General features: G+C 43.5%; 1 protein-coding gene and 1 pseudogene across 1 annotated transcript in view; one reads left to right on the forward strand and one right to left on the reverse strand.

The window, feature by feature from the left end:
- Positions 1-340: 340 nt before the first annotated feature.
- The window catches only part of SLC44A1 (solute carrier family 44 member 1), a 223322-nt gene continuing 198352 nt past the window's right edge, over positions 341-25310 (reverse strand). Inside the window, exon 16 of the mRNA XM_062207835.1 lies at positions 341-1353. Within this exon, the coding sequence (XP_062063819.1) occupies positions 1339-1353 (15 nt within the window). The 3' untranslated portion in view covers positions 341-1338. The remainder of the gene's footprint in view (positions 1354-25310) is intronic.
- On the forward strand, positions 2072-14278 carry LOC133771837 (tetraspanin-6-like; annotated as a pseudogene).

Raw genomic sequence — 25310 nt, forward strand, 5'->3', positions numbered from 1 at the left:
ATGTACATGTTTATGAGCAGCTATTTTCAGATGCTTGGTTTGGCAGGAGGAATAGGAAGGACATGTGTGGGAGGGGTGCAGGGTAGGGAACTGACTGGGGACCCAGAGGCCCTGAGCTCTCCTACTCCTTTCCCTGATCAGAGCCCTGCAGACACACCAGCCCCAACCCCTCCCCTCCTCCTCCAGCACCAATACTATTAGAACATAGTCATTGCGAAAGCATTATAAATCTGTAAGCAGTGTTTCAGTCAAATAGGAAAGACAATAAATTGGCCTTAATGAAAACGGTTGACTTTCTTCCAAAGTCACATCAAACAAGGGTCAACAAATGTCTTCTGAAAGGACTGGATAGTCAGTATTTGAGGTTTTGGGTGCCCCATGGTCTCTGTCACCATAACGCGGCTCTGCCTCTGCAGAAAGCAGCCACAGACAACACACAAAAGACTGAGTGTGGCTATGTTCCCATAAAACTTTATTCACAAAAATAGACTAGGGACAGAATTTGGCTCACAGACCATTGTTTTTCAATGCCCGATTTGAAAGAACTTTAAGTTTTTTGGGTTTTTTTTTAGAAAATAATTCTGTGATTCTTCAGTGGCTCTAAAAACTCCTTGATTCTCACTCTGACAAACTTCCCATATACATTCACAAATCCCCACCCCTATTCATTGTAGGAATGAAATGGAGTCATGATCTCCAAGCAATAACAAGCAAAGTGGAGTGTTAGAGTTGAACAGCCTTGCAGTTAGTCCTAGATTTGAGTCCTGACCCTGGCAACTGTGCGATCCTACACACAGCACACAACCCTGATGAGCTTCTGTTTCCTTGTAAGCAAAATAGACATAATAATTCATGGCTGTTGTGAGGATTAAATGTATGAGTATGTAAAGCACTTGGCCTAAAGCTTGGCATGGAACACGCCCTCAATAAATAGTAGTTATTAACCCACATCAGCTCTATAAATAGCAAAGTCAAGGAGGACAGACCCAGCCTGAATGAAGAGAATTCCCTTGTGGATCCAGCCTTCAGGCCAGTACCAGCTCTAGACTAGAAGCAGAGGGAGTCACTTAAACATATACAAGGTTAGAAGAGAAAGCAACACTACACGTGAAGACAATGCTGTAAGACAGATTTGTATCAGATGCTTCTGATTAATCATTTACTAGTCCCATTGCACCAAATCCACTGGGCTGCTGGTGGTTTGGGAACCTTGTCGCATGCTTCCATTGAAGTAATAAGATCCTGGTCTTCATCTGCAAACTCTCAACAGCTGGTGAGTGGGAGAACCTCGTGTCAACAACCTCCTCTGGGCTCATTCTTCCGGGCTCAGGGGACCAGTCACCTTTTCTTCAGCTGAAAAATAAACACACCAAGAAAATGAATGCCTCTTTCCTGGGGAAACATGACACAGTGAGAAGCAATCAATAACAAGGAACAGCATGGGCTCATCTGTTTAGAACGCATCGTGAAATGTAAGAAGACACACACACACACACACACACGCAGAGACACACAAGACATCTGTGAGAACCTGGATTCAAATTCTGTTCCTACCCCCTTATCAGTTGTGTGTTCCTTAAATAACGTCATACCTACATTTCTCCAGGTTTCAGATGAAGATAATCACAGTATGTTCCTTTAAAGTTGCAAAGATTTAATGTTCACAAATACAAAATGCTTAGAATAGTTAGGAATGCTAGATTAATGTTTGTCATTATTGGTGTAAGTGTTTTTCCTTTGACATAGCTGAACAGAGTTAAAAAAACTCATAATGAGTCAAATTCAATGTTAATCTGAAAGATCTGATTTGTATGACTCTCTTCAAGACTAAAATCTGAAATTCAAATGGAACTTTGGATTTTTCCCTCCCATGGGACAAGTCAGACCAGGATAATGGATGCTCCCATAGTGCAGTTCAGTTCAAATGACTGACAAAATGAACTGAAGAGAATAACTCATTGTAGTTCTACAGAAGGAAATTCCTGTTCTTAGGGACCATACATTGAAGTATTTAGGACCAGTATGTCATGATGTAGGCACATTATTCTCAAAAGATTCAAAAGAACTAGGTATGAGGTATGAAATTCAAAAGTTCATGGAAAACCAAAATGAAAAGGTAAGTATATTTTCCTGCAAGAAAATTTCAAGTCCATGTATAGTTTTTTTAAAAAGATTTATTGATTTTACTTTAAAGTCAGAGTTACAGACAGAGAGAAGGAGAGGCAGAGAGAAAGAGAGAGAGAGAGATCTTCCATTCGATGGTTCACTCCCTAATTGGCCACAGTGGCCGGAGCTGAGCTGATCTGAAGCAGGAGCTTCTTCTGGGTCTCCCACGTGGGTGCAGGGCCCCAAGGACTTGGGCTATCTTCTATTGCTTTCCCAGGCCACAGCAGAGAGCTGAATCAGAAGTGGAGCAGCCGGATCTCAAACCGGCGTCCATATGGGATGCTGGCACTGCAAGCAGCAGCTTTACCCACTACTCTACAGTGCCAACCCCCATACATAATTTTTCAATTTGTGCATTTTCTACAAACTTTTGAAGACTGCTGGTGTGCATAAATTTTAATTTTTGTACCCAAATAAACTTTTTAATTCCATTTTTAAAAGATTTATATATTTAAAAGGCAGAGTGATAGAGGGGGAGAGCCAGAGAAAGGGACAGAGTGGGTTCCATTCACAATAATGCTACAACATCCAGGTCTGGGCCAGGGTGAAGTCAGGAGCCAGTAGCTCCATCCTGGACTCCTACTTGGGTGGCAGAGGCACAAATACTGGATCGTCTTCCACTGCCTTCCCTAGAGCATTATCCAGGAGCTGGATTGAAAGCAGAGCAGCTGGGACTTGAACTGGCACTCACATATGGGATGCTGGTGTCCTAAGAGGTGGTTTAATAACCTGCTGTGCCACAATGGCATTTTCCATTTTCCGTAAACTTTTTGAGCTATGCACACATATACTTATATGCTTTGTGAAGGCAAAGATAGTTTGTTCACCACTGAACTCAGCTTCCAAATAGTGCTGGCAAATCGTAGACACACAGTACATATTTGTTGAATGAATTTTAAATGGCTTCAAATTCTTGCTCTATTATTATTATTATTATATCTGAGTTCTTTTGACTAGGTAATTTTTTTCTCATTCTACCTCATTTATATAAAAAGTTTATTGTGATTATTATTTTTTTAAATATTGGGGCTAGTACTGGTGGGGCAGTGGGTTAAGCTGCCATCTACAATTCTACAATAAGGCATCCCTTATGGGTGCTGGTTTAATTACCAGCTGCTCCACTTCTTATCCAGATTCCTGCTAATATGCCAGGGAAAGCAGTGGAAGATGGCCCAAGTCCTTGGGCCTCTGCAGTCATATGCGGTAGACATGGATGACGCTCCTGGCTCCTGGCTTCTGTCTGGCCCAGCCCTTGCTGTTGTGGCCACTTGAGAGTGAATTAGCAGATGGAACATTTCTCTCATCCTCTCTGGCTCTGTCTCTCTCTATCACTCAGCTTTCCAAATAAATAAAATAAATCTTTTTTAAAAAATACTAACAGTGATCAGTTTCCTTTGATTATGATCTTGGTATGACTGGCATGATTCCATACGAATTCCTTGCATATCTGAAATGTCTCCATTCTACCTCACATTTATTTCATAGTTTGGATAGATAGCCTCTGTCCTGGTATTTTGAAGTTACTTGCAAACAGGCTTTGGTATGGGGCTATTTTTAATGTATTCCTCTAGTAAACTGATGGCAAATTTCTATCTGAAAGTTTGTATCTTTCAGTTATGAAAATTTTTCTTTTCTCAAATTTCCTCTTCTGTCCTCTCCTCACTCCTCCTCCCCTTTTCCGGCTACTTCCTCCCACTCTCCCTCCCTTCCCCACTCTGGAAATGCCTATTGTTTTGAGTTTAGTTCCCCAGAACAGATCCCTAGTTTTATCTTTTCCATCTTCTTGTTTTTGTCCTAATTTCTTCAAATTTATCACTTCTCAACCTTTCTAATGAACTTTTTGTGTTTTTCTATTTTTAATTTTTTTAAAGATTTATTTTTTATTTGAAAGACAGAGTTACAGATAGGCAGAGGCAAAGAAAGGGGGAGAGAGAGAGAGAGAGAGAGAGAGAGGTCTTCCATTCGCTGGTTCATTCCCCAGATGGAGCCAGGATTCTCTTTCCAGGTCTCCCATGTGGGTGCAAGGGCCCAGGGCCATCTTCCTCTCTGGTTTCCCAGGCCATAGCAGAGAGCTGGATCAGAAGTGGAGCAGCTGGGATTCAAACCGGCACCCACATGGGATGTTGGCACTATAGATGGGGGCTTTACCCACTACACTACAGCGCTGGCCCCTCTATTTTTAATTTTTAAAAGATTAATTTATTTGAAAGAGAGAGGGGAAGACAGAGAGAGATTGTCCATCTGCTGGTTCACTCCCAAAATGGCCATAGCAGCCAGGGTTGGGTCGGACTGAAACCAGGAGCCAGGAATTCCATCTGGATGTCCTCTGCTGCCTTCCCAGGGGCCTTAGCAGGAAGCTGGACTGGAAGCAGACCAGCCAGGACTCTAACTGGCACTTTGATAATGGGATGCGGGCATCAGAAACGGCGACTTAACTTACTATGCGATAATGATCACCCCCTCTATTTTTAATTTTTAAGGGCTCTTTTTGTTCTCTGAATCTCTCTTTTTGAAGATTTATTTATTTATTTGAATGAGTAACACAGAAAGAAGGCGAGATAGATAAAGAGAGAAAGAGAGAGCGTGCCAGGAGACAGGAGCCACGAGCTTCTTCCAAGTCTCTCATATGGGAAGCAGGTGCCCAAGTACTTGGGCCATCTTCTACTGCTTTCCCAGGCCATAGCAGGAAGCTGGATCAGAAGTGGAGTATCTAGAATAAAAATCATTGTCCATAGAGGATGCTGGTGTTGAAGGCTGTGGCTTTACCTGGCAGGCCAAAGTGCTGGCCCCATCTGTCTCAGAAAATTATTTATTTATTTATGGTGGCAAGGAGAATTCCCATATGCCATCTGCTGCTTCACTCCCTAAAGGCTTCAAATGGTTGGAGCTGCACCAGGCTGAGGCCAGTACTGTGAAGTAGTGGGTTAAGCTGCCAAATGCAATGCAGGCATCCCATGGGGAAACTCAATCCAGGTCTCTCACCTGGGTTGACCCAACTACTTGAGCCATTACCTGCTGCACCACAGCATGCACATTATCAGGGAGCTGGAGTCTGGAGCTGGAGCTGGAGCTGGAGCCAGGAATCAAATTCAGGCACTGCAGTGTGGGTCAGGGTCATCTTAACTAGCATCTTACCCACTAGGCCAACTGCCTGCCCCTGAATTTTCCTCTTTTTTTTTTTAAAGATTGATTTACTTATTTGAAAGTCAGTTACCCAGAGAGAGAAGGAGAGGCACAGAGAGAGAGAGAGAGAGAGAGAGAGAGAGAAAGGTCTTCCATCTACTGGTTCACTCTCCAATTGGCTCCAGCAGCCGGAGCTGCCATCTATCCGGAGCCAGGAGCCCTGAGCGTCTTCCAGGTCTCCCATGCGAGTGCAAGGGTCCAAGGACTTAGGCCATCTTCTATTTCTTTCCCAGGCCATAGCAGAGAGCTGTATCAGAAGTGGAGCAGCCGGGACTGCAGGCAGTGGCTTTACCCACTATGCCATAGCACTGGCCCCGAATTTTCCTCTTTTAATAGCAAAGAATTCTCATGGATACGGTCCTTCCTATTATCTATGTACTTTAAAAAAAAATATTTTCTTCTACTTTACAGTCTATTTCCCCCAAGTTGCTGTGTTCAAGTTCTTAGGTGCCTGCCACTCACTTAGGAGACTTAGATTGAGTTCTGGGCTTCTAGCTTTGACTTGGCCTATTCCTGGCATTGTAGACAGTTGAGAAGCAAACTAGCAGATGAAAGCTCTTTGCCTCTCCCTCTCCCTCTCCTTCTCCCTCTCCCTCTCCCTCTCTCTCTCTTTCCTTTCAAAAACAAATATATAATGGAGCACTACAACTAACTGTAAGGTGTTTGAGGTGTAGGCAAGTGCTCCACCTCAGCAGGGTGACCTGTTTGAGTTGAAAAACCTCTCACCTCCTGCGCTTTGCATCGTTAGGCATTCTCCTTGAGGTTGGTGAGAATATCCAGGGGCAGATTTTGTAGTTTTCTTGCTTAGTAGGTGACAGCCTGGAGCTGACAGGGCAAACGGGCCTCGGGCCCTCTGCTGTCAGTGTGCGGACTCTGACTTAATCTCGCTGATTGAATATGACACTTGTCTCTGAGGTCCCTCAGTCCTGTCTGTTCTCTTCTGAGAATCCTCCTCTACACTGCTGGCTGTGAGAATGCTGACGGCACAGAAGAGGGGATGGTGTCTAGATTAATATCTTTTTTTAAAAGATTATTTATTTATTTATTTGAGAGGTAGAGTTACAGAGAGAGAGAGAGAAGGAAAGACAGAGAGAAAGGTCTTCCATCACTGGTTTACTCCTCAAATGGCCACAACATTCAGAGTTGAGCCCAAGCCAAAAGATTCTTCTGGGTCTCCCATACGGGTGCAGGGTCCCAGCACTTGGGGCATCTTCAGCTGCTTTCCCAGGTCATAGCAGAGAGCTGGACTGGAAGAGGAGCAGTCAGGACATGAACCAGCACCCATATGGATTTGTGGCACCACAGGCAGAAGCTTAGCCCACTACACCACTGCACTGGCCCTAGATGACTCTTTTAATGTCCTTTTAAAAATGTAGTTATACCTCTGCAGCATCTGTAGCCATTGTATTTTTACTTACGTATGTATTCAAGTGTCACTACCCAGATCAATGCACAGACTATTTCCTGCACCCAAAAAAGCTCCCTCCTGTCCCCTCCCATCAAATACTGCTTAAAGCAGCCATCATCGTGACTTCTTTCATCATAGATAACTTCTGCCTGTTTTAGATAGAACTTGATTTTTAAAATTTATTTATTTTGACAGGTAGAGTTATAGACAGTGAGAGGGAGAGAGACAGAGAGACAGGTTTTCCTTCCATTGGTTCACTCCCCAAATGGCCACTATGGCCGGTGCTGCACCAATCCAAAGCCAGGAGCCAGGTGCTTCCTCCTGGTCTCCCATGCAGGTGCAAGGACCCAAACACTTGGACCATCCTCCACTGCCCTCCAAGGCCATGGCAGAGAGCTGGGCTAGAAGAGGAGCAACCAGGACTAGAACCCGGCACCCACATGGGATGCCGGTGCTGCAGGCGGAGGATTAACCAAATGAGCCATGGCGCCAGCCCCCTAGAACTTGATTTAAATTGACACATACATTGTGACTTCTCTGTGTCTACTTTTTTTCTAACATTATGCCTGCGAGATTTTCATCATGCTGTTTCAAGTGAGCTGTCATTAATTTCTTTCATCTCTATGTATTGCACCGTTATATGAGCACACCATGTTTTATTTATCCATCTTACTGCCTGTGGACACTTGAGTTGTTTTCAGTTTGGGCTGTGCATATAATCTTTCAAGGGACACTCTTGAATATGTCTTTGGTATATTATGTGCTATGCCTCTCTGTTGGATACCTACTCAAGAGTGGATTTGCTGAGTCTTAGGACATATTTGAGTATTATTTTTAGCTTCAATTGATATAAATAGGTTTCATGTGATTAGTACAGAGTTATTTCCACATGAGTAGTATATGAGAATAGGTAGTATATGGCTCAACAAACAGAACAACACTTTCCATTTTAGCCATTATGGTGGGTGGGTTGTAATATCTCATTGTGGTTTTAATTTGCATGTCCTTGATAACTGAAGATATTAAGGATGATTTTATGTATTTTTTGAGCATTTGACTCTCCTCCTTTGTGAAGTGCCTGTCTGCTCAAGCCTTTTACCTATTTGGATCACCTGTCTTTTATTGATTTGAAGAAGTTCTTTATAAATTTTGATTAGGGGCCGGTGCCATGGCTCACTAGGCTAATCCTCTACCTGCAGTGCCAGCACTCCAGGTTCTAGTCCTGGTTGGGGCGCCAGTTCTGTCCCAGTTGCTCCTCTTCCAGTCCAGCTCTCTGCTGTGGCCCGAGAGGGCAGTGGAGGATGGCCCAAGTGCTTGGGCGCCTGCACCAGCATGGGAGACCAGGAGAAAGCACCTGGCTCCTGGCTTCGGATCGGCGCAGCACTGGCTGTAGTGGCCATATTTGGGGGGTGAACCAACGGAAAGAAGACCTTTCTCTCTGTCTCTCTCTCTCACTGTACACTCTATCTGTCAAAAAAAATTCTTTTTTGATTAGGAGTCCTTTATCAAATACATGTTCTACAAATATCTTTTTCTTGTCTGTGACTTACCTGTACTTTCATTTAATAGTGTCTTTTGTTGAATTTAAGTTCTTAATTTTTTTTTTTTTTTTTTTTTTTTTTGGACAGGCAGAGTGGATAGTGAGAGAGAGAGAGACAGAGAGAAAGGTCTTCCTTTTTGCCGTTGGTTCACCCTCCAATGGCCGCCGTGGCCACGCACCGCACTGATCCGAAGCCAGGAGCCAGGTGCTTCTCCTGGTCTCCCACGCAGGTGCAGGGCCCAAGGACTTGGGCCATCCTCCACTGCCTTCCTGGGCCATAGCAGAGAGCTGACCTGGAAGAGGGGCAACCGGGATAGAATCCGGCGCCCCAACCGGGACTAGAACCTGGTGTGCCGGCGCTGCAAGGCAGAGGATTAGCCTGTTAAGCCACGGCACCGGCCAAGTTCTTAATTTTTATAATGACAAATGGAAGACCCAACTTTGAGCAACATGAAAAGGAAACTTTCTATTTGGCAGTCTGAGCTATCTTTCGGGCATTGCTGTGACACACTGTAGTAGAGCTTGTCTGAGCAGAAGACTGTTTCAGGGTTCAGGGTTGTTATGCCTCGTGTCCAACTGTCATCAAGACTGAACACTACCAGACACAAACTAGACCATGCTATTCTAGGATCTCCATACCAGTAAGCAGGAGGAAAGGCCAGTCATTGGTTTCATGGCAGATTATAGTGCAACGGAGCTTTGGTCCTTAAAGAAACAAAGACCGATGATTCCAGGCCAGGGAGTCATTGTGTCTGCACCCCTTCTTTACTTGCTTGTTAATAATGTAACTTTGGATAAATTTTAAATAATCCTGCAAATGTCTCCCTACCCCCACACCCCACCCCCATTTTCAACAAACCAGAACAGAAAGATGAAGTATTCTATTGTGCACAAATGCTGAAGTTTTATTATCCTTAACAAGGAGTGGCCAGGGGAGATAGTTGGTCTACTAGCTAAATATTGACCAAGAGTAAAGCTATAAATCAACTGCTCAAAAGCAGATCAGCTATTTTTGACCCCTGAAGGAACAGTAATTTCATATAGTCAACTTATTGTCTTTGGTAACTTTGCTGCAAATAGTTTTTAATAGAAATATTCTGGAGACCGGCATTGTTGCACAGTGGGTTAGGCTGCTTTCTGTATCATCAGCATCCCGTATGAGCACAGGTTACAAAGTCCCAGGTGCTCCACTTCCAATCCTGGCCGTTGTGGCCATTTCAGGAGAGAATCAGCAGATGGAATCTCTCTCTCTCTCTCTCTCTCTCTCTCTCTTCATTCTCTCTCCCTTTCTCTCTGTCACATTGCATTTCAAATAAATAAAATAAACATTTTTTAAACAAAGTATTCTAGAAATAAAAATCCTCAAAACACACCATCTTTATTGTGCACCTCACACAGTAAGGGCTCAAAAATATTTCTCAGCTGAATTTTAAGGCGCTGAGGTGAGCATATGGCGTTATACATCCCTTAAAAGAGTGGGCTTCACAATGGGTGGCAGGCCTATTAATGGCTGATCTGTACAGTGATCTGCCCTCAAGGAGACCCAACAGGCCAGTCCACTGCAGTGGCTTTCAATGTGGTAAGCCTGGGCTTCAGCAGAAGTCAGCTTGTGAAGAGCCCTGGCAGCTCTGCCAAGAGTTGGATCACTGGAAATAGACCTGCCCTGGAGTCGAAGGATGCCCAGGTCAGAGCCACAGATCTTATTGGCTCTAAGCTGAAAAGCCCTTCACTCAGCCCAACTTCCAAAGTGACCACTGCAGCTGAGGGGATGGTCAAGTAGGGTCAGCAACATTGCAGGCAGAACTGTAAATTTCTTGTTAGAGATGCCACCTGCCTTTACCTGGCCAGCTCTCCTCCCAGCCCAGCCAAGTAATGAAAGTCAACAGAGTGCCTTCCCCCAGGAGGTTCACACCTCCCTTAGGATATACCCCATGTGAAGAGATAGATAGGTCTGGGCCTCTGAATTTACAAGGCCTAAAGCCCACCAGATTATTATCAAGCCCCTTCTATCAGGTTCTATTTGCCTCTCAATCAGAAAAATTACTTGTAGCTTAGACAGCACCTTTCTTAGCTCCTCTAATAATGACTCTGTCCTTTGTTCTAGGCCCTGTCTAGCATACTTGGGCCTCATTCCTTTGTAATCATAACCTCTACTCTACCACCAATGGCTCTACTCCCAACCTGTGTGTACTGATGGTCCTCTTCCCCACTTAATGCTGTATAATTGTTCAAACCTGGTAAATGCCACTCTTAGGATCATTGGTTACTATCCTCACTCTGTCTTTTATGACCTTGTCTAAATATGATCAGAGTCGGTAAACTTGGAAGGCTTCCATAGCCTTGGCAACTCATGACGACAGCCTAGGATGGTTACTGGCGCCATAAACTAGAGTGTCAATTTGTTGGGTCAACAACAGGAGCCACTGTGCAGTTGCTCCTCATGTGGGATCTCTGTCCTTAATGTGCTGTACATTGTGATTTAATGCTATAACTAGTACTCCAACAGTATGTTTCACTTTGTGTTTCTATGTGGGTGCAAACTGTTGAAATCTTTATACTAAATTGATCTTCTGTATATAAAGAGAATTGAAAATGAAAAAAAAAAAAAAAAGAGTGGGCTTCAAATTCTTTTAGCCCAGGTAGGTGGACTGGAATTTGGGCAATATTTGCTCATTTGCTTCTGAAGAGACTCTTGGAGCTAATCAGAGTAACATTTTTCTGCATGCTCTCCTTATGATCCTCAAGTCTCTGAAGAACAGGGCAGAACAACTATGCCCCAGGTACTTGTTAGGGAATAAAATATACTCATTTCTCTACAGTGTTTATCAGAAGTTCAGCTAAGACATATAAACCAGTGGAATAGAATTGTGAGTATAGAAAGGAATACATACATCTATAGTCAATTGGTTTTGACCTTGAAAATGAAGCCAAGACAATTCCATGAAGGAAGAAATGATCTTTCAACAAAGGGTGATAGGATAATTGTGCATAAACATGCAAAAGAACAAAGTTGTAGATGTACCTCACTCCATGAACACCATATACAAAGTTAACTCAAACAGAGCTAAGGCCTAATTTGAGCTACACCAATAAAACTCTCAGAAGAAAGCTAAGAGTTAAATCTTTATGACTCTTTATTGGCACTGTGGGTGGCAGCTTAACCAGTTATGCCATAACATCAGTCCCAGCTCTGTTTCTTTCTTTCTTTCTCTTTCTTTCTTTCTCTTCCTTCCTTCCTTCCTTCCTTCCTTCCTTCCTTCCTTCCTTCCTTCCTTCCTTTCTTCCTTTCTTTCTTTCTTAAAAAAAAAGATTTATTTATGTACTGGAAAGTCAGAGTTACACAGAGAAGGAGAGGCAGAGAGAGAGAGGTCTGCTGGTTCACTCCCCAATTGGCTGCAAAGGCTGGAGCTACACTGATCCAAAACCAGGAGCCAGGAGCTTCTTCTGCATCTCCCACATGGGTGCAGGGGCTCAAGGACTTGGGCCATCTTCTACTACTTTCCCAGGCCATGGCAGAGAGCTGGATCGGAAGTGGAGCAGCCGGGACTCGAACTGGAGCCCATATGGGACGCCGGCATAAGCCACAACGCTGGCCCCACCCAGTTCCATTTCTCATTCAGCATCCTACTAATGTGCACCCTGGGAGGCAGCAGGTAACATCTCAAGAACTGGAGTCCCTGTCAGCTACATAGGAAATTCAAATAAAGTTCTGAGCTCCCGGCTTGGGCCTAGCCCAGCCCCAGCTGTTGGGGGCATTTGATGAGAGAACCGGAGAATGAAAGAGATCTCTTTTACTTTCTGTCAATTTGCTTTTCAAATAAAAAATTGGAAAAGGGCCGGCGCCGCGGCTCACTAGGCTAATCCTCCGCCTTGCGGCGCTGGCACACCGGGTTCTAGTCCCGGTCGGGGCACCGATCCTGTCCCGGTTGCCCTTCTTCCAGGCCAGCTCTCTGCTGTGGCCAGGGAGTGCAGTGGAGGATGGCCCAAGTGCTTGGGCCCTGCACTCCATGGGAGACCAGGAGAAGCACCTGGCTCCTGCCATCGGATCAGCGCGGTGCGCCGGCCGCAGCGCGCCTACCGCGGCAGCCATTGGAAGGTGAACCAACGGCAAAAAGGAAGACCTTTCTCTCTGTCTCTCTCTCTCACTGTCCACTCTGCCTGTCAAAAATAAAAAAAAAAAAAATTAAATTAAAAATTGGAAAAGGACTTGAAAGGACATTTCTTCAAAGAACATATATACACAATAAATTTATGAAACTGTGCTTCACATCATTACTTATTCAGAAAAAGCAAAACAAAACCACGAAGAAATATCACTTCACAACCACTAGGATGGTTGTAATAAAAAAGGTGGAAAATTACACAGGTCGTTGAGAATGTGGAGAAATTAGGACCCACATACATTGCTATCGGGAAAATAAATGATTATATGTCAGGTTCTCAAATAGTTAAATGGAGTTACTACATTACCTAGCAATTCTACTCTGAAGTATCTACCCAGGAGAACTGAAAATATATGTCCCTATACACAAGCTTGCACATGAATGTTCATAGTGGTATTATTCATAGTCACTAAAAGGCTGATGCAAACAACCTAAATATCTACCAACTGATGCTTGGATAAACAAAATGTGACATATCATATAGTGCAGTATTATTAAGCCATACAAAGGAATGAAATATTGGTATATGCCATTGTATTTGTATTCTTGCCAATAACACAATATCACAGATTGGTAAGTTTTACTGAAAGGAGGTTTATTTTAGCTCCTGGTTCGTAAAGTCCAAGGTCAAGAGGCCACCTCTGGTGATGGTCTTCTTGCTATCAGACTCCCAACACAATGTAAGGTGCCTCATGCAAGAGACAGGGAGCACACTTGTGTGTGCCCGTGTCTCCTCTGGTCTTCTCCTGCCACATCAAGGCACCAGTAGTGAATCATGGGGTATCTACTCTGATGACTTCATCTAACCCTCTGATCTATGCTTGCAGCTTCTGGATCAGTGGTGTAATCCTTCTTGCTGTTGGCATTTGGGGCAAGGTGAACCCAGAGAATACTTTTCTCTTTTCAATGAGGCAACCACCAATGTCCTCTTCATGTTCATTGGCACTGGTACTGTCATTATTCTTTTGGGCATTGTTATTTGCTAAAACTCTTTGCCATGTTTCTGCCTCTCATTTTTTTTTATGGAATTGGTTGCTGCCACCATAGGATTTGTTTTCAGACTTAGATAAGAACATCTTTAAGAACAATTATGACAAGGCTTTGAAATAATACAATTCTTTAGGAGATTATATGAGTGATACAGTAGACAAGATCCAAAATATGTTGAATTGTTGTGGTTTTATTAATTACAGGAATTGGAAAGATGCTACTTATTGCTCAGCAAAAGGATTACCCAAGGGGCTGGCACTGTGTTGTAGCTGGTAAGACCGCCACCTGCAGTGCCGGCATCCCACATGGGTGCCAGTTCGAGTCCCGGCTGCTCCACTTCTGATCCAGCTCTCTGCTATGGCCTGGGAAAGCAGCAGAAGATGGTCCAAGCCCTTGGGCCACTGCCCCAGTGTGGGAGACCTGGAAGAAGCTCATGACCCCTGGCTTCGGATCGGCGCAGCCCCAGCTGTTGCAGCCATCTGGGGAGTGAACCATTGAATGGAAGACTTTCTCTCTCTCTCTGCCTCTCTGTAACTCTGCCTTTCAAATAAATAAATAAATCTTATTTTTAAAAAAAGGATTACCCAAGAGTTGCTGTAAATTGGAAAACTTATGTGCAAGGAGATGCAGATAAATAATGAAGATTGTTTAAACAGGTGATGATTACTGTGAAGTCACAAACAAGAGTAATTGCAGGAATTTCTTTTGGCATTGCTTGCTTCCAGTTGATTGGTTTCTTTCTAGCCTGCTGCTTCTTTCGTGCCATAAGATAACCAGCGTGAGATAGTGTTCCCAGTATATCTGAGGCGTGTTCCTCGCCAGCTTTAAGGATACTTAGATTCCCACCTGTGAACCGTAAGAATGCCCGTATGGAAGACTGACAGCGCTACTTACCAACAAACTAAAAAACTACCAATACACTGATTGAATCAAGGTATTGGTTCAGTATGTTCTAGGTCTGCATTTCATTCCATTCATATTAGGTCACTGAAACCCTGTGCCATTCTGAAACACTGAAAGAGCTAGCAAATCGTAAATGAAGTTTAAAAAACACATTCAAGTAGAATAATGTTACAAATTATCAGTTGTGGATTCCAAGAAGTTTTAACAACGTGGAAATTCTAAAATATTACGTTATGTGAAACAGGAGAGAGAAATCATTTAATATGAACCTTGAACATATTATATTTAATGTGATCTGATTTGAAGGAAATGTGCCATCATCTTTGGATTATGAAAATATATTTTCACATTTGTATCACTTGGGTTGTGCTTTTCACTTAGTTGTAATTGACTTTTTTTAAGATGAGCAAAATGATCTTTTCTCTCCATCATCTATAATTTGTTTACTAATTTGCATAATTTGTTTACTAATTTATTTGCCTACATATATATTTATTCATTGAGTAATTTGTTTAAAGAGATCTGGATTGGGATCAGGCTCTCATAGTAAACACTTGTTATCCTGGGAAAATTATCAATCTTGCACAGTCTGTTCCCTTATCTGTAAATTGGAAAGATCCCAGCAACTATTCTGCGGGAGTCAATGAGGAAATGTACATAAAGACCTAGCATGATGACTCACTCATAGCAGATGCTAAGAAATAGCAGTTGATAGTATTTGATTATTGTGTTTATTTTATTTTATTTATTTATTTATTTTTTTTTTTGACAGGCAGAGTGGACAGTGAGAGAGAGAGACAGAGAGAAAGGTCTTCCTTTGCCGTTGGTTCACCCTCCAATGGCCGCCGCGGTAGGCGCGCTGCGGCCGGCGCACCGCACTGATCCGATGGCAGGAACCAGGTGCTTCTCCTGGTCTCCCATGGGGTGCAGGGCCCAAGGACTTGGGCCATCCTCCACTGCACTCCCTGGCCACAGCAGAGAGCTGGCCTGGAAGAGGGGCAACCGGGACAGAATCCGGTGCCCCGACCGGGACTAGAACCTGGTGTGCCGGCGCCGCAAGGCGAAGGATTAGCTTAGTGAGCCGCGGTGCCGGCCTGATTATTGTGATTTTTAAAAGTGGAAAATGAAGCGAAGAAATAGAGGGGAACAGAAAATATATGGGCCAAGACGTCACATTCTCCCAGTCAGGAGAATTATTTAAATTATTATTTTAAAACAAAAACTATAAAATATATTACATTCTTGGGACTTAAAGGGAATATAAATGTCAATGCAAATCAAAGATGAAGCTATAAAAAAGAAGTTAGGATCAATGCAATGCTCCAACCCCAGGAACTGCTCCCCTGCTGCTCAATCTCTATGACATTGCCACCTGGTGGAATTAGTGATGCATTACACATTCCCGGGAAATTGAGATTTTCTTTTGAAGCAATTTATATACAGGCTAAACCTCACAAATATTGTGCTCTGTGCTCCCTTCATCTCCTTTGAATTACTGAAGCTCTCTCCCCACTAGTGTTACATCTTACACTTTCACCCCAATCTCTTTTCCTACACAGAACAGTCAGCATGAGCTTTCTGAAACATAAATCAGATCGAGTTACTTCCCCCGACTGAAAATGCCACCACCTTGCCATGTCCCTGTGGACCTGGAGGTTCAGCCATCCAGCCTCAGCAAATCCCAGCCGCCGTGGCCCATTCTGCAGGATCCAGTACTTACTGGGGGCTCTTCACCTCAGGGCTTTCAATTATGCTCTTCTCTGCCTAAAACGTTCTTCCTCAAGTTTTCATTTGCCAAATTCTTTACCCACCAAGTCCATGTGCAGTCTTTTCCCTCAGACAGACCTTTCTACAGTATCCCGTTCTTTATCTTCAGGGCGCTTCATCACAAATTATACTTATGTGGTTTTTTTTTTTCTCTCTCTGTCTATTGGCTTAATGCTTGTCCCCAGCCTCTAAAGATGGCTTACTCACCTTCAACAACATACATACCAGAGCTTAATGGTGCACAGGACATTAGTACCTGTGTGTGTGTTTAGTAATTTACAGAATGAAATGCCATATAGTCAATAAAAACAATGTTTTCAATAAGTATTATTGATACAGAATGTTGTACATTATATTTTAAGTAATGTAATAATGATACTCATATAATTCTATTTTTGTTTTTGAAATGTGACATATATTCCTCATATATATGTGTGTGAAAAATCTTCAAGGTATTATGGTGGCTACCTGTGTTGATAAATTGTAGGTGTAGTTTATTTTACCATTTTTGCTTGTCTTTGAGAATGCTAATTGCTAATGACTTCGCAGATGTAATAATTGGATTTGTGATATAATGGCATCATATCTTGTGTGGGAGTGGGAGTGGGAGAGTTGGTTAGTTTCAATAAGCAGCAGTAAACATTGCATCTAGGACAGTTGCTAACATTTGTGGGCTCTCTGGCAAAAGGACAAATGGAAGTCCTTGCTTCCATTCCATTCTTTCCCTATTCCTCACTCCAGCCAACACTGAAAGAGGTCTCTCCTGCTCAGCTGTGGACTCCCAAGCCCGCAAGTCCAAGCATGATCCATGCCAACTGCTACAGCCAAAGTCAGTCTTCACCATTATGAGAAAGTGCGTGGAGAAGACACCCATATGGGCCTGTCACGAAGGGACTTCTAGGGTCCTGGGCTTCCAGGTGTGGTCTTGGGTTTAGAGTGGACACAGCCCCTTAGCCCTGTGGACCCCTCGCCCTGTGGAAGGGGACCAGAAGGAGGAGGGCAAGAGCACAGGCCTTAAAGTTAAAGGCCTAAAAGTGGTGCTGACTGCATCTAATCAAAATCAACTTGGAAAAATCTCTTCAATTGTTCATGAAGTATAGCCTTGTATATATGTTTTATGTACACAGCTTTTGAATATTATTTTCTAATTCTTCCTTGTCTGTTTCTCTATGGCTCTCACATAACTCAATCTCATCTTCCAATCATGGTCACTTGGACAATGTGTTTCCTCCTGTATCCATGTTAAGTAAACCCTTAAAGGTATTCATACCTTCTTTATACATTGGCTTTGGGGTCTGGTGGCATCTCTTACATGCCAAAGTTCATATATTTAAAAGATGACCACTTGTGTATTTTGAAAAGTAATAGGACTTGGAATTTCAAATTGAAAGAGAGCGAGAGGTACTGAAGAATGATTCTAGGCTTCTAGCTAGAGTGACTGGTTTGTTTAACAGTGATGCCATTTACAGAGATGGGAAACACTGGAAAAAAGAATTGGTACCATAAATCAATTACCTGATTATTGTTGGGCATTTTGGTTGGTGGCACTATTTTATAATTGCAATAAAACTTCAGTTTTTGGTAAAGTATTTTCATAATCCTTAATTTATAAACACACAATTGCTGGGTAAGGGATGTACACATTCTTGAGATTTTTTTAACACACATTGTCAAATGACATTTTAAAAAAGACAACTGTTTCCTCACATTGTTGTGCTTACTCAAGTTCTGAGTCTCCCTCCCTTCCTCCTTCCCCCTCCCACGTTTCCTTTGTCTTTTCAATAACTAAGCTTTTGTTGTGTTCCTACTATGTTCCATATAGGGCCTGACATAAATCTAACTTTGTTCCTTGTTGAAGGCCAGGAAAAAATTTGGGAAGAGGAAGAACTATGTCCAACTCTAAATTTTTGAATTTGGGAGACTTGGATATCCCACATATCATCTGACTCGGGATACCAGGTCGGAATCATTTACATTAGTGATGCTATTCTGAGAGTTTGGGAAAAGAAAAATGTTTAGCTTTGTGTAGACCACAAACAGACCAGGCTTTGCCCCTAGAGAACTATAATTTATTTATTTATTTTTTTTATTTTAAACAGGCAGAGTGGACAGTGAGAGAGAGAGACAGAGAGAAAGGTCTTCCTTTTTGCCGTTGGTTCACCCTCCAATGGCCGCCGCGGTAAGCGCGCTGCGGCCAGTGCACCGCGCTGATCCGATGGCAGGAGCCAGGTGCTTCTCCTGGTCTCCCATGGGGTGCAGGGCCCAAGGACTTGGGCCATCCTCCACTGCACTCCCTGGCCACAGCAGAGAGCTGGCCTGGAAGAGGGGCAACCGGGACAGGATCGGTGCCCCGACCGGGACTAGAACCCGGTGTGCCGGCGCCGCAAGGCGGAGGATTAGCCTAGTGAGCTGCAGCGCCGGCCGAGAACTATAATTTAAAAGGTGCCATTTTACAATGAGTTTTTTTAAATATTATGATTTTTTTCCTTGGCCAATGGCCACACCATAACCCTGCCCTATCCAGGGTCTGTCTCATGGCAGCTGATGGAGAAAGATGGAGCAGGAGACCAAGATCATGGCACATGCCGCGGGCCTCTTCTGGCACAGTGGAACAGCTCCCACCCTCTTGACTTGAGGATGAATTTTGTATTACTTGACTAGATCATCTAAGTTCCTAGATGTAATGCTGACCTAGAGAAAAAACAGGAGCTGGTAGACTTCCTTATTGTTGTAACTCAGAAAAGTCCAGCCTAACAATCACATCTCTTGTCCTTTCAAGCAGCACTTATTGAAAGAAGTGAGCATGCATAGCCCCAGATTTACTGCAATCAGGGTTCCGAAGTTAATTGGAATGCTGAGGCCCTCTGCAAGGCCAGAAAATAATGATAAGGCACTGATGTGTTGAAGGAATCGAGGGAGATTTCTGCAGTATTGTGGACCTCAGGCAAGGCCGCTGTATAAACTCTTGTAATCTAGAACTCTGTGAATGACCTTGGTTCCAACACTTGTTTAACCTACTTCCTAGAGGTTCTCTGACCTTTAGTGAGTTATGTAAGTCTCTGAGCCATTGTGCTCTCATCTTTAAAATGAGAATAACTAATGTTATTCTGATTTTTATCAGAATTTAAAAAGATGATGTGCATAAAGCCATTAGCATGGTAGCTTTCAACCAGTTCAGTAAATAATTGCTGTTCCTCCAGCTCTGTATGCCATTCTATCATATGTAATTCCTAAAATATTAATGCATTTTATTTATGAGATTTTATATATTTGAAAGTCAGAAGAACCATTTCCAGGTATTGTTTTGTAATGAAAAATAAGTAATTTTAAAGTAAGAAAGTTTAAAAACTTAACATCAGCCTTGTAAAAATACAGGTAGCAGGGCTGGCTAGTGGAGGTTAGCTGGTAGCGGGCTAACCTCCGCCTGCAGCACCAGCATCCCATATCGGTGCCAATTCAAGTCCTGGCTGCTCTTCTTCCAGCTCTCTGCAATGGCCTGGGAAGGCGGTGGAAGATGAAGTGCTTGGGCCCCTGCACCTGTGTGAGAGATCTGGAAGAAGCTCCTGGCTCCTGGCTTCAGACTGACTCAGCTCCACCAGTTACAGCCACTGGGGAATGAACCCGCAGATGGAAGACCTTTCTCTTTCTCTCTCCTCTCTCTGTCTGCAACTCTACCTCTCAAATAAATAAATAAATAAAATTTTAAAAAACACAAGTAGCACATCCATAATCAGAAAATCCAAAATCTGAAATATTCCAAACTCTGAAACTGTTTTCACCAACACGATTCTACAAGTGGAAAGTTCCACACCTGATGTCATGTGATGGGTTGCCTTCAAAATGCAGGAACACTAAAAACACTGTACAAAATTACCTTCAGGCAGCATGTATAAGATATTTATGAAATATAAATGGATTACATATTTTGACTTGGGTCCCATTCCCAAGATATATTATTGTGTTTATGAAAATATCCCCAAAGTCCCAAAACCTGAGATCCAAAACACTTAGGGTCCCAGCCACTCAGGATATAGTAGTTTACCTGTATATGAATTTTGAAAAAATTTTTTAAAAAAGAAAAAATGCATAGCAATATGGTAGAAAGTCTATGATAAAATTGGATAACATCTACTATGGAAACGTAATATGTTTATAAATTTTCCTTTTTGAATACTTTTTACCATAAAGGTATCATCTATGCAAGCTCAGTCTGCCTCCCTGTTATCAAATGCAAACACTGGTGTGGTCTGCATGTTTGTGTCCCCATGGCACTAGGAGGTGGGGCCTTTGGGAAGTGATTCGTTCATGGGGCAGTGCCTTCAACAATGTGGTGATTCAAGGAGGCCTCTTCCCTTCCACCGTATGAGGATGCAGCCAGAAGCACTGTCTATGAGCAAGGAAGCCTTGGCCAGATACTAATCTGCTGGGACCTTGACCTTGGACTTCCCGGCCTCTAGAACTGTGAGAAACAGGCTCCCGTTGTTCAGAACCTTGGAATTCTAGATATCTGTTAGTATATTCGGCAACTGCTGAACACCTGGTACACACCAAAATTATGCTATATATCTGGACTCTAACAGTGCTTTACTCAGTAGGATGTCGAAGCAACATAGCAGTAGACCTATCTAGACCATCCTTTTCAGATAAGCGTGATCTTGACTCATAGTTAGCTCAACTTTCTGGTCCTTTGTAGATAACGTTACTTTGGAAGAAAAGAAAGAAAAGTGTAAGAAATGAATGCATGAGTTCCAGTAGGAAGAAAGAGACTCTGTAATTTTCCATCAAACCTCATGCATATATGTCTCCAGGATAAATTAACAAATGTTGTAACTTTAATTTTCCAAGCCCAATAGGAGGTCAACATTTCACAAATAATAAAAGTTATGCATGATCCTGACTTTTATTTAATCGTGTGTTTTCACCTCCTTCCCCTTCTTAGAAATCTAACAGAAGTAAAATAGGACACTTGGTCTCTCCTCTCTTCCTGCCAAAACCATGAGGTGCTACAAGGCAACAGGGTGCATTTTGTCCCCATCAAGCGGTCGTGGATGGAAAAAGCTCTGAAGATGGCACATTTTCTCTGAATAATGGAAGACAAAGGAGACCTCTGGCTCAATGTTTAAGGGCTGCCACAGCCTAAGCAGCAGCCACGGTAGAAGACAGAGCAGAGAACACTGCACGGAAGGACAAAAGCAGCAGATTCTGCTCTCTGACCATCACGGAGCCAGTATGGAAGCGTGCTGCTTTCTAAGAGGATTCTGAACTGCTGGGAGGTGGCATTACTGAATTCATTTCTATTAACGGTTGGCTATCCCTGAAGGTTGGGAATTCCAAAGCAAGCAAGAGGCTTTCAGAGGGATAGGATGTTCGAGCTTTCTAAATTCCAGATTGGGACATATAGTCTGTCTACGGGCTTTTTCTCCCAACTTGTATAATTTCCTGAAAGATACTCTTTTGTGAAACTACAATGATGATACATTTGCCTTTCCTACCTGTGAGCTTATTAAACCCTAAAATAAAAACGCCTTTGAATGTACTTTAGACCCTTTAAGAATAAAAAAAGAGGGTCAGATTTAGGATGGTCGGTCTCCCTCTATCAGGCACTAGCTTTCTTTGTCTTGCAGTCACCCTTGGCAGTCATTTATATTGATGCTATTCAGAAATACTAAAGTTTTGTAAACCAGTATGTTTCCCACTGTAGTTCCCTATGCTCACATTAGGGTTCTTCAGTTTGTAAGACTTTGTCTTTTGTGCCTTCTCAACCTTTTGTCACTTGTCTCTATTTTGATCGTCATGCCCACCGCCCAAATTTGGTCAGCTGCCATTTTCCAACATCTTGGTACTTTCAGGATATGTAGAGTAGATGAGTAATGTGCAATGGGTACTGTTACCCCAAACATTGTCCCTGTAAGTCAAAGATTAACTTTGGATCAAATCTTTGAGACTAATGTCCTTTTGACTGTTGACTTGGCGAATCAGCAAGAAGCTACAGTCTGTTAAGCAATGTCTGCCAATAAGAAAGTCACACTATGGCACAAGTGCTTAACAGAACCTCTCCTGATTTGGGTAGAGGCCAGTCAGGTACAAGCTGCTTATCTGCACAGATGGGACAATCTAGCCCATAGGCCAGGAAAGCCTGGCTTGGGAGATCAGATCAGCATTGTGGTCCACATCCAGTGCCGAGCAAATATTGACAGAACTGGAGTTCCCTGGGAACAGCAAGAAGGTAGGAAGACTGAGGGCTGGTTAATGACTGTCAGACTCCACTCTTGAAAGCACTCACAATCTTTAGAGAGCGATTGGGATATAAAATCTGTAAGCTATGAAAAGTGATCTTATTTAATTAATGGGTTCTGGAGGTAAGCTCCTCTGGACAGCACAGAATGGTATGAACTAACAGCCCTGTTCAGGCATTGCAGCCTGAAGGTGGTGTGTTGCTGGGATTCTGATGAGTCAGTGGCTTAAAGGGAAGGATAGGAAAAGAAGGAAGGAGCTAACATTAAGGACCTGTTATGTCAAGGGACTGGACTCAGTTTAATTAATTCCTTTTGCCAGATAAAGAAAGAAGTCCAGTGATGTGTCAAGGTCATCAGGTGGGTGAGATCCAAATCCAAGTCCATCAGAATCCAAATTTGATGCTTACTGAATTAGCCCAGGATAAGAGTGGTAGGAAGTGCATAGTATGGCTGCAGACCCAGCTGCAGGAGGAGGGAGATCCAGCAGCACTGTTTTTCCATCTTCCACAAGGAAAGGTCTTTATTGCATGGATGACCACAAGGTGGGCCATTTACCCTATTACGCAAAGCCCCATGGAAACATATCTTTTATCATTTAGTATTTCAAAAGGCTGCAAAATTATGCAGAAAACAATGTGGTGGTCTATTTCATGCCTCGGGTTCTGAATATTAAATGTGGTCAGCTTTTAGCCCCAATAAGGACACCGGTGGAATCTGCCCGAGGTCTGTGTGATAGGGAATAATGCTGTGTGTGGGGCCCTGCTAGACAGAGAGGAGGCAGTGCGAAGCTCTGCAGTGAGAGACACAGAGAGCCCACTGTGTTGAATATCTACGTAAAAAGAATCCCCTGCTCCAGCACACAGGCCAAATCTAATGACCAGGATGCTAAAAGACGCCAAATGGACTGGGGCCTTCGGTGTTGAATTTGCATGCAGTTCTCCACTAATGTATAATGTATGTAATGTATTCATCAGGAACTTCGATTCAACTGGATTTGACCACTGACAGTTAAACAGGAGGTGATCTTCCCTATGGATTGACACGCCTATGGAATAAACAACCTGACAGAAAGCAAACCTTAAATATGAACTCTTCTGTGACACTGAACCCTGCCAGCAGACAGATGAGGCCTGGCCTGACTCCGTGGTCTCATCTCACAGCGCTTGTAGTTTCTTTTTATTTATTTATTTATTTTTTAAATTTTTTGACAGGCAGAGTTAGACAGTGAGAGAGACAGACAGAGAGAAAGGTCTTCCTTTTTCTGTTGGTTTACCCTCCAAGTGGCCGCGACAGCTGGTGCGCTGCGGCCGGCGCACTGCACCAATCCGAAGGCAGGAGCCAGGTGCTTCTCCTGGTCTCCCATGCGGGTACAGGGCGCAAGGACCTGGGCCATCCTCCACTGCCTTCTCGGGCCACAGCAGAGAGCTGGACAGGAAGAGGAGCAACTGGGACAGAACCCGGCGCCCCAACCGGGACTAGAACCCGGGGTGCCGGCGCCACAGGCGGAGGATTAGCCTAGTGAGCTGTGGTGCCAGCCACAGCGCTTGTAGTTTCACACTGTACAAGAGCAAATATGGGCAAGTGATTCCGTACTGAGTGCATTCACACCAAGTGCCACATCACACCTCCATGCCTTAGCACAACCAGTCCTTTTGAAAACTTCTGCCTGTTAATGTTTGTGTAGGATCTGAAAGAACCAATTTTTCCCAGGCCTTACCTTACTCCTCGACCTCACCCTGTCCTGACAGATGAATTGGCATCCCTTCCTCCACCTTCTACTCTGTACACACGTGTCCGTCGCCGCCTTGATTGCCCTACCCTCTCTCCATCTCTGAGCTGTGAGCTCCCTGAGAGAGTAGGCGCCCAGTGCAGGAAAGAAACCAGTTCCTCCCAGAACTTTTCTTGGTCTTGTCTGGACTCTTCAATGACGCATAAGAATTGGCTTCTTATTATTTCTCTAAAACAGTTACAAAGAAAAAATTCCCTAACCAAAAGGTTCACCAAGTCCTATCAGAGGAAATCTGAAAGTTGGTGTTGTTTCAGATGAACATAAAATAGGAATATTTGTTCTAGCAAACATGTAAGATACTTGAAGGACAATATTCTACCAGTATATATTGATTTTACTTGAAATGATCAAATAGAGGATACTGACCTAAACGTTGGATCCTCCTGGCTTTGGGTATATTGATGTTCGCTGTTAGAACTCAAACACTAACAATGCAGCACCCTCAGTTTAAGGACCCGTAAGAGAAAATGCTTCTATAAGAGTTAGGGTTTGAGCTTCTTCAACAGCAGGTGTCGCCAGAGACAAGCACATTTGCTAGGGCTGCCATCTCAAGGACGACCACCAAGAATCCTGGTCCTCCCAAGTCCTGGCCCTCTGCGGGAACAGCCAGCCTGCATGCCCACAGTTCTCAGAGTGTGTTACTCCTCTGGCCTGGTGGGAAAGAGCATTCAAATGCAGATTCCTGTGCCCCAGCTGTAGGATTCTCTCTCAACAGCGGTAGAGCTGAGGCCCGAGTAATTTCTACCAATGCGCTGCCTTTTTACCCTCCTGCATCACCTACTGTGATTTGGCGCCTGCATACAATGTACGGTATCATCTCAGAGCCTCAACTCAGAGCCATCAACTTGTGTTGGGACTAGTGTATTTATCCACTCAACAAACGTCTACTGAGCCCTGGCAGCTTAACAGCTACGATCAGGCACCTTGATGAAGTCTTGCAGCTCATCCTGCCACCTCGGGCTGGAGATCATCCTCAAGGAGCAATCACAAAGCCCAGCTAAGACCCAGCCTTTCCTTGCTGACGTCCACCCTGTCGAAGAACCTGGCTTCCACCACGAGAGGAAAAAGGCCACATTTTCCCATAAAGAGCATTCAAGTACTTACAGAACTCTGTCAATTAGTGGATCCCTGGTGGTTGGTTTATAGGACATAAACGTTCCCATAA

This window comes from Lepus europaeus, chromosome 12, assembly GCF_033115175.1.
Source record: "Lepus europaeus isolate LE1 chromosome 12, mLepTim1.pri, whole genome shotgun sequence".
NCBI classification, from domain to species: Eukaryota; Metazoa; Chordata; class Mammalia; order Lagomorpha; family Leporidae; genus Lepus; species Lepus europaeus.